The sequence below is a fragment of the Rhinoderma darwinii genome, chromosome 4, assembly GCF_050947455.1.
Source record: "Rhinoderma darwinii isolate aRhiDar2 chromosome 4, aRhiDar2.hap1, whole genome shotgun sequence".
Classification (NCBI taxonomy): Eukaryota; Metazoa; Chordata; class Amphibia; order Anura; family Rhinodermatidae; genus Rhinoderma; species Rhinoderma darwinii.
In genome coordinates this window covers 361,730,308-361,742,873 of record NC_134690.1, presented here as the reverse complement: position 1 = coordinate 361,742,873, position 12,566 = coordinate 361,730,308, and the positions used below count along the sequence as shown (strand labels likewise).

General features: G+C 41.4%; 1 protein-coding gene across 1 annotated transcript in view; it reads right to left on the bottom strand.

Annotated features, from left to right (window-relative positions):
- Window positions 1-847: 847 nt before the first annotated feature.
- TRMT6 (tRNA methyltransferase 6 non-catalytic subunit) overlaps window positions 848-12,566 on the bottom strand; it is a 55,933-nt gene continuing 44,214 nt past the window's right edge. The window contains exons 8-11 of the mRNA XM_075863050.1: window positions 4,443-4,528; window positions 3,160-3,262; window positions 2,482-2,568; window positions 848-1,185 (exon numbers count right to left, since the gene is read on the bottom strand). Of these exons, the coding sequence (XP_075719165.1) occupies window positions 1,018-1,185; window positions 2,482-2,568; window positions 3,160-3,262; window positions 4,443-4,528 (444 nt within the window). The 3' untranslated portion in view covers window positions 848-1,017. The remainder of the gene's footprint in view (window positions 1,186-2,481; window positions 2,569-3,159; window positions 3,263-4,442; window positions 4,529-12,566) is intronic.

The window sequence follows — 12,566 nt, the reverse complement described above, 5'->3', positions numbered from 1 at the left end:
CTGAACAGGGGGACCCCACTCTATTAACTCAGAATTCCCTAATAGGGTATATAAACATGGCTTTTCTAAACTGGAGAACCCCTTTAATACAAACTGCTGTTAGAAAACATCTACAGTACTTTAGCATCATACATTGCTTTATCTTTCTAGGTTTACTTCCAGGCATTATATACATTTAACCAGCAGGGTTGACTTTCATCCTTTAAGGTGACACAACCCTGTGTTCCACCTGGACAACCCTTTACCATGTGCCCTATTAGAACATATGGCTGACATGACAGGGGTTCCCTGCTCAGGACCCCTCTATGAGCCATGGCAGAGAGATACTGCAGGAGTGACACTCTCTCTCTCTGGAGGACTCAACGCGACCATGGTCGTCTTTACATTTGAATGGGTACTAAGTGATACTACATAACATTCCGCTGCAGTTTATCGTAGCAATCAGGGAGGTTTTCTTCTAAGGCCCTGTTCACACAGAGGTTTTTTGCAGTAAAAAAACTGTGTGAAAAGGCCATAGGAAAGTTTTCGTTTCAGTGGATATATAGTAGCCATAGAAAAATGCTCCAGTAATGAAACGCTCCTTGAACAATAGATGGATATCAAAATAGGTTTATGATACTGTGTTCAACTAGCTGAAATTTTACTCTTGGATAAATTCATTATACATGGAAAATAAACTCTGCTAACATGTAGGATAACAGCAGGTGTCTCAATTAGCTTTTATCTGACAATCCTACAAATTGTTGTTTGCTTCTGAGGCTTATAGAAGAGTGCTACCGGGCTGTAAATATATTTTAGATTTCAAAGTTTTCCTGAATGTAAAAGAAAATAAAAAAATCAATAAAAATTAATGTAAGAAACAAAATGTATTATTAAAGCAATGGTCACATTATATATATATATATAAACACACAGAGGAGATGAGCTACCAAAATGTATCAAATTAAGTAGAAAAAAATAATCCTCTGATACATGCTGCTTGTTTGAGTGTTGGTCTTGTGACATTACAAATAACAATTAACTTTGGTCTTCGGCGACTTTTAGCTTTTTTGCTGCTGGCTCTTCAGTTCTGTCTGGACAACTGCTGTTGGTCTTTCTGGTGTCTCTAGCTACGGTAATACCATGTAATATGTAACCACCTCCACTGCTCATCACCAATTTCGGATGGCTTCTATCTGGCAAGACCTATAATATGTCAAGGGATAAGATATATCAGATGTAAGACAGAAAAAGTAACAGAAATGGAAAATAAGTGAGCCATGCACACAATGGGCGGCGGCCATTACGAAAGTAGAAACAATATTAAAGGGAAGGTGTCATGAAATTTTTTTATTTTATCATATTGCTTTTAGTATGATATAAACATAAATTTTATTTGTCTTCTTGTGTTCTACTTTTTTCTTATTTTTACTTCTCTATGGGGGCTGCCATTTTTTTTTTCATCTCTGTATGTGTCGACTAACGTCACATACAGAGATGGAATACGGCACATACATCCCCATAGAGAATGCGAACGGGAGCCGTTCCATTCTCTGCATCGTACGCCGTCTGTGTAGGAACGGCGCATGCGCCAATCCCACACAGACCAAAACTAAGCACCTTAGCAGAGCGAAATCCAGCACCATTTTCATGTGGACCGGAAGCCCCTGCCGGACAGTAAGATGATGACTTCCGGCTGCGGCCATATGTTCAAGGAAGCGAAGGCGCGAGGAATAGGAGCGGAGGCGGCAAAAGCAGGTAATTTATATTCGTGTATGTGATGTGTGTGTTATGTTCGTGTTATACTGTCTGCTGAGCACTGTATCTAATCCTCCTACACTGTGCAGTCGCTCAGAAAATGGCGGCACACAGTGTAAGAGGTTTGAAGATTCAAACCCCTCCTTCTCCTGGCACTAGCTAGAATAAGGGAGGGGGGATTGTGTGAGGACACTAGAGCGAGTGTGTCTACCCCAAATTTGCAGCATAAAGCAATGAGGTTGCTTTACCACATTGACCATGCTGCAATTTTGGTAACTGCTCCCTCTAGTGACCAGCACATGGAAATGTTATAAATGAGAATCAAATTTATTATATTTCCTGATTTGTGAAAAAATTAAAAAAATTACAACAATGTGTAATCACTAAAATAATAATTGTTTAACTAAAAAAAATAAAATTCTAGCGACACATTCCCTTTAATGACAATTCCGCCAAATAGATCAACATGAGATAGGCTGCTGGGGCATGAGCCAATTATTGGCACTCAAGGACTGGTATTTTAAGGAGATTGCTACTATGCATTAACACACAACACAAAACTTCAGAAGACCTAAGTGATTCCTGTTCAAGTGAGCTCTGAAGAAATATAGATTCATTTGATTTTAGGTAATTAGACAGTCAATAGGTTTGCCTCACTATAAGTGCTCGTCAGCCAATGATGAGTCACCTACAGGACAAAAATCGATGTTAAGTTTTGTTGGTTTATTGGAAAACTTAAATTACCTGATAATTCCTCAGCCAGGTCTCTGAGAGCTTGAGGTTAATGACGCCACCTTTTTCTCTAAGTTTTGTATAACATTCAAGTAGAGGCTGGAAATGATAAAAAAAAAAAAAGAACAAAAACAAATTGTACAAAGAGGTTATACACAGGTTTCACTATTTCAGATTTCTCTCCATGGTTCCTTTAATATTTCTCCTAGAAATATAGGAATAAATTAGCAACTGGTTGTAACAATTTCCCTGGTCAAAGGGGCGTGTCCCTAGTCTCACTCTGTCAGCACTGATTGGACATTGTCAGTCTGTGAAGCGACACACCCCCAACTGGTAACACCTACTATAAAAACTTTGTCAACAACATTTGATGAACATTGGTCAAAGCAATATTTTTCCAATTTGCCTTAGACATGGGTAAATTAAAGGCGAACATTTAATCTTTTTTTTTTTTAAAGTTTCCCAGTACATTATATAATCAATTAAAATTGTGCAAGTAAAAACTACAACTTACCGCATTTAAAAAAAACAAAACAAAACCCCTTCATACGGCTATGTCGATGGAAAAATAAAGAAAAGTTATGGCTTTTGGAAAGCGGGGAGGAAAAAAAAAATAAAAAAATGGCTGCAGGGGGGTAAAAAAATAATTGTTTCTTTAAAAATAGATCACGTTTGAGGAGTGACACGTACCTCTTTATATTGGCAGTAGACAACAAAGGGCCTTGATGGAGCAACAAATTCTATCAAAGTAAGTAGCAGAGGTGTAGGGTGGAATCGGGAAGCTATAATTAGTCTGTAATAGATGAAAAATAATTTAAAAAAAAAATCAAACATCACATACCAGAGTTTAACAAATATTTAACATTGGTTCACAAAAATAGTGGAACACAAAATAAAATAAGGAAATATTTACACCAAAGACCAACAGAAAAAAATCTTCCTCAAAATTCCTTCAGTATTTTGGCTCGGAAAAACGTTTTTTGATGCTTTTTATGCGTTTTTTTATGTTTATTAAGGAAATGGAAAAACGGCATCAAAACTGCTCCAAACAAGTGGCACAGTTTGTCCTGCCTCTCATTGTTTGCAATGGAGGTTTAGAGGCGGAAACCGCCCCAAGATAGGGCACGGCTCTTTTCTTTCCCACGAGCGGTCGAAAACCAACCGAAAAAAAGAACCACCATCAACTCCCAATGAAATAGAGAGATTTGAGGCGTTTTTCTTTGGGCGCTGATTGGAACACAATTTCTGAAACAAAAACCGCGGCAAAAAAAACAAACTGCTGTGTGAACTTGGCCTAAGGGGCATTCATTTTTCTTCTGAGCACTGTCGACTATTCCTTTGGGAATCGCTAGCTAGAATTCTAGCTTTACTCCCACCACTTGAAAACTTTGTCAAAGGAGTAACATTTCATTCAGTTGACACCATGGCTTGTCTAGCTCACAATACACAAGACACAGACACGGAATTGGCAAGATGTCTCTAATGATAGAAACAGGATGGCTTCGTTGAGGCGTTCTATCTGTGCAGTATTAGAAAGCACTGTCACTATAGGGAGTTAAAAAGAGGGGCTTTATGTCACTCATCCTCAGCAATCCTCTCACCTCGGGGAGAAAGTCTACAGAGGTTGGTAGACCGCCGAACGCCTTGTAAAAATTACCTCCTCTGTCAGCATAAGTTCATACGTTCAGATCTCTTCCGTTATGTGTAGGTTGTCTAGCTATGTTGGGCAAGTTAGCTTGTGATATGGTGCCAATTTCCTGTAATCTCCCCAAGTCTATCATCTATGGAATGCTGGGTGATGAAGAGATTTCAAGTTGTGGACATCTGCCGGGCCCTCCTTACTCTCTGGTCACGGAGCAAATTTTCCACCGTCTTAATTTTCGTCAAAGGTACGAACATTGACATGATTGAAAAAACAGAAAAAAAAAAAGAAAGCCTGTTTCAATTACAAATTTAGAAAAAAAACTACTTACCCATCAGCATTTCTATCTTGTAACAACTTTGCAGCTTCTGACTCCCTCTTTCTTCTCTCATCTTGTTTACGCTTCTTTTCTATCGCCTGGAGAGAAAAAAAAAAAAGTATCTGTCAGTATTCCATTTCAGAACACATTCGATCAGGAAAACTTTACAACTTGAGATGCCAAATGCATATTTACACAGGCCAGATAAAAAAAAAAACAACTGCATTTATCCCTTTAAAGAGGTTTCCCTCTTGGTCAACCCCTGTCCATATGCCCTATTAAAACGGGAGCAGATGTAAGTTTGGCTTCTGCTTTGGAGTACTCGACAAGGCTGTGTATTGCATTGTTGCGCCATTGATTTGCATGGGCACCATATAGTATTAAATTTCCTCTGCAGTGGAGAGGTGTGGCCGCCCATGACCTCCGCCACTGGATCAGCTGCATTATTAAAAAGGGGATTGTTCTGTTGGGACAACCCCTATGACATCAATAATGCTCCCATAATGTGTGTGCAGTGGTCTGCTTCACAACGCACAGTATCTCCCTACAACTTAACTAACAGCATCATTGTGCAACATTACACACAAAAAATGGAGGGGTTCTGACTACACTAAGAATCAGGTTCTCTCTGAAATTGTTCCCTACGTATGCTAAGCCAGGCAACAATACGTAAATGGTTAATGTAGTAGAATAGAGTAGCCAGAATAAAATTATACTACAGAAATGTTCCCCATTATAATCTCCCACTGTTTTAATTCACATCATTCCTGAGCAATTTTTTGGACAATTGCATGGGAACATTTTTATTTCCTGGCTCAGAGTAAAACGCATGATCAATAACCTACATCAATGAGATCTGACAGGTATTGGAACAGCGATGATAACACCCGGTCAGCAACAGAGTAAGGGTGCAGTCACACGTGGCGTACGCATACTGTAATATATGCCTATGGGAAAAATATTCCGCAAATCAGACAGATCTCTAGTTCTTGAATTGTGGACTCTTTCCCATAGGCATACATTATAAAATTTTCTGCATACAGTTACGCTACGGAAATACAAAGCAAGTATACCACATGTGCACATTTCAACAACTTCCAAACTGCACTTGTGACCAGGGAAAGTAAAGCAGAATCAATACTACCTGCAATATGATGAAACAACAACTACAGTCACTGGAAATGGTACTACCTCATCTTTATAAATCGACCATCTAAGCATGCACTACATTTCATTTTAAAAAATGCCTCTCTTTGGAAGATGTATGAAAAGGACAAAAAGCATTTCAGAAAGGGAACTACAAAAGAAAGAACGATTTTCAGATAAATGCAATCTTCAGTAGATCAGTCTTTGTTGTGAACAGAAAAAATATTCAATATAATACTTAAAAGGATTAGTATGCAAATTCTAAATTGTGGGTTGGGTGAATGTATAGAGGAAAAATAGGATTTATTTTTTTTGAATCCTCACCTAAAAATCCTTTTCTCGGCCAGTCCACTGGGGGACACAAACCATGGGTTTATGCTGTTGCCACTAGGAGGCTTACAGGCACGGAGCTAGTCAGTCTGTACAAAAGCAGTAGGAGAAGCATTTCACAAGGTAATAGAACAATAATATCAGAACAATAGAAGAAAATCATGTCCGACGGACAACCTTATGAACTTCATAACCAAAGAGGGGTGGGAGCTGTGTCCCGCAATGGACTTGACAAGAAAAAGATTTTACGGTGAGTGCTCAAAAAATCCTATCTTCTTATTCGGCCCATTGGGGGACTTGGACAATGTGGACATCCCAAAGCAGTCCACATGGTTGAACCGAAAAGAAAGGACATAAGAATCTATTCCACAGATGCCTGCAACGCCTTGCGATGACGGGAAGCATCTGCAAATTCAAAGTTCTTCGATAACATTTGGTGAACGTGTGACAAGATGACTAGGTAGCAGCCTTGAAGCCAGATGGCACACAGCCCAGAAAGCACCAACTGCCCTAGTGGAATGTGCCACAATCCGAGGGTTCCTTCCGTTTGATCCAGTAGATGCTGAACCTCATGTCCTGCCTTGGTGATTGAGGCAGACTACTGCCGTGAGATTGTCTGTCTTGACTTAGACCGGACTGCCAGCTAGAGACGGAGAAAAATTACCCTCAGTTCCAGAAGGTTGATGGGGAGACTAGTTTCCTGGTGAGAACACAGGCCCTGGGTCGTGAGATTCCAGAAGGCACCTCCGCAACCCCGAAGGCTGGCGTCCATGGAAAAGACCTGTCAGCTGAGCAGGCGAACGGAGTGTCCAAGGAATCGCCAGGGAGTAGAGCCACCAGAGAAGAAACTGGTGATTGGTTAATGGAAGGATTTGGCAGTCTAGGAAATCAGGAAATCACCCCCTCCTGGAACGAATGAGTGTGAAACTGGGCAAAGGAAATGGTCTCTATAGAAGCCGCAAAGGGGGCCAAAAATCTTCATTCAAAAGCAAATAGGTGGGAGTGCCCCGCTGCAGGGTCGACAGTTTCCCTGAAGGTAGGGACACCCAAACCCAGTTGGTGTCAAACCATTCCCAGGAAGGGGAGTCTTCGACCGGGAATAAGGCAGGATTTGGATTGGTTGACAATCCATCCTGAATAAATTTGTAGGTCTGTCAAGTTGCCCTTCCCGGAATGAGGACATGGCGAAGATATCGTCCAGAAAGGGGAAGACAGATCCCTCTGGAATGAAAAATCACCATGATCACAGATAGAACCTTTGTGAAAATCTGCATGGCTGTCGACAGTGTGAAAGGGAGGGCAAAAAACTGGTAGTGGTGAGGGACGAAATGAAAATGGGGACGTGCAGGTACTCTGCCCTGATGTCCACTGAGGAGAGGAAATTCCCGTTCCATGGAGGAGATTACCAACCGGATCTTGACAAAAGCGTTCAGCGACTTTAGGCCCAGAATCGGACGAACTGAACCATCCCTTTTATGGACAATAAAAAGATTTGAATAAAATCCTTGACATTTTGGCCTGAGGGATACAGAGACAATGACTCCTTGACGCAAGAGGAAGTCTATTGCTTGAAAAAAGGGTGGCTGCCCTGGCAGGTGACAGAGGGAAGTGGACTGGAAGAACCTATTGGGCGGAAGGTATACAAATTAAATCTTGTATTGTGAGATTACTTCCCGCACCCAGGCATCCGAGATGTGAGAGAGACAGACGTCTTTGAAGAGTAGAAGTCTGCCCCCAATGGAGAACAAAGTGAGGGCGCACCTTCAGGCAGGACTGGTTTTACATGCTGCAACCTGGGACTGCTACGTGGATGCTCATGGACCTTAGCAATCTACAATAGAGACGAAAACAAGGTACCAGTTTTACTGTGATTAGGAGAATGACCAGCCCTAGTTTGAGACAGGCGAGTGCCTTTTCCACCTACTAGCTCCAAAGAGATGAATGCCAAAAAAAAAAAAAAAGAAGAGCCGCAATAAGAGTTTAGAAGCCGTGTCGGCAGACCAGCATTTGAGACATGCCGTTCGCTGCACGGCAACCATGGAAGAGTAGGCCCGAGCCACAAAGCGTTCGGCATCCAGGGAGGCTTCGTATAGATATTTAATAGCGTCTGACAGGTGGCGAGAGAGATTCACCAGCACCCGATCTGCAGCCCCTGAAATGAGACCATGACAGAGCTGGCGAGCCCATTCAGTAGAGGCTCTGCTGACCAATGCGGAAGCAAAGAGTGGCCATGGGCTGAACCGGCAGCCTTAACCCCTTAAAGGAACAGTGTCATCACAAATAATTTGTTTATATGTTAAAGATGTTAGTGCCTTAATATAAACGTTTATTTTCATTTGTGTGTTTGTGTTTTACTGTTTCTTATTTTCACACTTTTTCTTCCCTATGGGGGCTGCCATTTTTTGTTCCATTTCTGTGTGTGTCCATTAACGACACACACAGACATGGAATACGGCAGCCACAGTCCCATAGGGACTGCGAACGGCTCCCGTCCCATTGACTGCCGTGTACGGCGTCTGTGTGGGAACTGCGCATGCGCCGCTCCCACACAGTCCTATTCGAAATTGGCGCCGTCCGGCGCCATTTTCCCGTGGACCGGAAGTCGCGGCTGGACAGTAATATTACTACTTCCGGTCGCGGCTTCCGGACAAGTGCACATGGAACAGCGGCAGCAAAGGGAGCGGACGGGCCGCGGCGGCAGGAGCAGGTAAGCGATTTCAATGTATGTTAGTGTTTGTGTGTGTTTACTACTGCATGTAAACCTACTACACTGTGGGTTACCTCAAAAAATGGCGACACACAGTGTAGGAGGTTAAACCTTTCAAACCCCTCGTTTATCCCGGCACTAGCCAGGATAAAGGAGGGGGGATTGCTGAGAGCTCACTAGAGCGATAGCTTTTAACCCAATGTTGCAATGCTGCAATTTTGGGAACTAGCTCCAAACAGCTCCATCTAGTGACCAAAAATGGGTAGTATTATAAATTTGAAAAAATTTATAATATTTCCTGACTCGCAGAAAAAAATAAAAAAAATTTGAACAATGTTTAATCACCCACACACTAAATGTTTAAATTTTAAAAAAAAAACATGTTTTTGGGGCGACACCATGCCTTTAAGGACGCAGCCTAGTTTTGGCCTTAAGGCTCAGAGCTCATTTTTCAAATCTGACATATTTCACTTTATGTGGTAATAACTTCGGAATGCTTAAACCTACCCAAGCGATTCTGAGATTGTTTTCTCGTGACACATTGGGCTTCATGTTCGTGGTAAAATTTGGTCGATATATTCAGTATTTATTGGTGAAAAATTGCAAAATTTAGTGAAAATTTTGAAAAAATTGCATTTTTCAGAATTTAAATGCATCTGATTGTAAAACAGACGGTTATACCACCCAAAATAGTTACTAGTTCACATTTCCCATATGTCTACTTTAGATTGGCATCGTTTTTTGAACATTCTTTTATTTTTCTTGGACGTTACAAGGCTTAGAACATAAACAGCAATTTCTCATATTTTTAAGAAAATTTCAAAAGCCTTTTTTTTTAAGGTACCTCTTGAGTTCTGAAGTGGCTTTGTGGGGCCTATGTATTAGAAACCCTGATAAAACACCGCATTTTAAAAACTAGACCCCTCAAAGTATTCAAAACAGCAGTTAGAAAGTTTTTTAACCCTTCAGGCATTTCACAGGAATTAAAGCAAAGTGGAGGTGAAATTTGCAAATTTCATTTTTCTTGCTGAATTTCAATTTTATTCATTTTTTTTTCTGTAACAGAGAAGGTTTTACCAGAGAAACACTACTAAATATGTATTGTCCAGATTCTGCAGTTTTTAGAAATGTCCCACATGTGGCCCTACTGTGCTTGTGGACTAAAACACAAGCCCTAGAAGCAAGGAAGCACCTAGTGCATTTTGAGTCCTCTTTTTTATTAGAATATATTTTAGGCAGCATGCCAGGTTTGAAGAGGTGTTGAGGTGTCAAAACAGTAGGAATCCCCCAATAGTGACCCCATTTTGGAAACTACACCCCTCAAGGAATTCATTTAGGGTTGTTGTTACCATTTTGACCGCACAGTTTTTTCACAGCACGTATTTGAATTCGGCTCTGAAATGAAAAAAATTTCATTTTTTCCAATAAAATGTCATTTGTGATCAAAATTTCTTATTTTCACAGGGAACAAAATACTCAATTTTGTTGCCCAATTTCTCCTGAGTGCATCAATACCCCATTTGTGGCAATAAACTGCAGTTTGGGCCCATGGGAGGCCTCAGAAGGGAAGGAGCGCTGTGTGTTCTTTGGAGTACAGATTTTGCTGGTTTGGTTTTCGGGTGCCATGTCGCATTTGCAGAGCCCCAGAGGTATCAAAGCAATGGAAACCCACCAGAAGTGACCCCATTTTGGAAACTACACCCCTCAAGGAATTCATTTATGGGTAATGTGACCATTTAGACTCCATAGTTTCTTCACAGAACTTATTTGAATTGGGCTGGGAATTAAAAAATATATATTTTTTCCAATAATATGTAATTTTAGCTCAAAAATTCTTATTTTCACAAGAAATAAAATACTCCATTTTGTTGCCCAATTTGTATTGAGTGCGGCAATACCCCATTTGTGGTGATAAACTGCCGTTTGGGCCCATGGGAGGGCTCAGAAGGAAAGGAGCGCTGTGTGTTCTTTGGAGTACAGATTTTGCTGGATTGGTTTTCGGGTGCCATGTCGCATTTGCAGAGCCCCAGAGCTATCAAAGCAATAGAAACCAATCACAAATGACCCCATTTTGGAAACTACACCCCTCAAGGAATTCATTTATGGGTGTTGTGACCATTTTGACCCCATAGTTTTTTCACAGAACTTATTTGAATTGGGCTGGGAATGAAAACAAAATTATTTTTTTCAAATAATATGTAGTTTTGGCTGAAAATTTCTTATTTTCACAAGAAACAAAATACCTCATTCTGTTGCGCAATTTGTTCTGAGTGCCGCAATACCCCATTTGTGGTGATAAACTGCCGTTTGGGCCCATGGGAGGGCTCAGAAGGAAAGGACCACCATTTGGCCTACTGGGGATTTTCTAGTGCGAAGTCATGTATGCAGAAGCCCCTGAGGTACCAGTACAGTTGAAACCCGCAAGAAGTGACCCCGTTTTAAAAACTACACCCTTGAGGCATTCATCTAGAGGTGTAGTGAGCATTTTGACCGGAGACCTACACCCCATAAACTGTAATGTGGGTTCTCCCGGGTATGGCAATACCCTACATGTGGCTGTTATCAGCTGCCTGGACACACAGCAGGGCCCAGAGGGGAAAGACGAGGGGGGATAAGCTGTGTGGAGTGCATCAGGGTAAGTAAAATTGGGGTAAATTATAAACCAAGGGATGGATGATAAATTTTAAAACACTATCATACAGAGCTCTGGTTATTCGGGACACGTGTCACATTGATATATTGTGTCCTTCCTTATCCCCCTCTTATAGCAGACTCTGCACCTCTTTTGACTTTTTCCCTTCTTGCCAGTTTGGGGAACTTCTCCTGGAAAGTGTTGCCCTGGTACGATGCGTGTGGGCTCGCTTCCAGAAGTACTGGGTGCCCCCCCCCTTCTTGGTCCCTAAAGATTAGGTTCTTGATAATCACCTGCATTGTACAATGCCATCTGTATGATGTGCCCGGCCAGCTTCTTATACCACACCGCATGGCGCTGTAGGGCTTCAGGGCTTGATCTTACAAGTCCATCCCTCCCATGTACCTATTGTAGTCCAGGATGCAGTCTGGTTTGGGGGTGGCCTTTCCTTCATATATCCTAAACCTGTAGGTATACCCTGATGCACTCTCACAGCTTATATATCTTCACGCCATACCTTGCCCTCTTACCTGGCAGGTACTCGCAGAATTGAACCCTCCCTTTAAAATGTACCAGGGACTCATCAATAGAAATTCACTTCTCGGGGGTGTATGCTTGGGAAAACCAGGCACTGGAATGGTCTAATAGGGGTCTCCGTTTATACAAACGGTCAAAACTGGGGTCATCTCGGGGTGGGCACGGCTCATTATCAGTATAATGTAAGAAGCGAAGTATTGCCTCATTTATTTATTTTTTTAGGTTCCAGTTCAGTTCTGAAGTTGCTTTGAGAGGCCCATATATTAGAAACCCCTATCAAATACCCCATTTTAGAAACTAGACCCCTCAAAGTATTCACAACAGCATGTAGAAAGTTTATGAACCCTTTAGGTGTTACACAAAAATTTAGAGCAAAGTAGAGGTGAAATTTACATTTTTTTTTGTCAGAAAATCCTCTTTATACCATTTTTTTTATAACACAAAAGGATTTATCAGTGAAACGCAAATTAATACGTATTGCCCAGATTCTGCAGTTTTGAGAAATATCCCACATGTGGCCCTCGGGCGGTAATGGACGGAAGCGCCGGCCTCCGAAACAAAGGAGCACCTAGTGGATTTTGAAGCCTCTTTTTTATTAGGCACCATGTCCGGTTTGAAGAGGTCTTGTGGTGCCAAAACATTGGGAACCCCCCAAAAGTGACCCCAATTTGGAAACTAGACCCCTTTAGGAATACATTGCAGTTTTCTTGGGGTGCATGCGGCTTTTTGATCAGTTTTTATTCTATTTTTAGTTGGCGTGGTGACTAAAAAACAGCAATTGTAC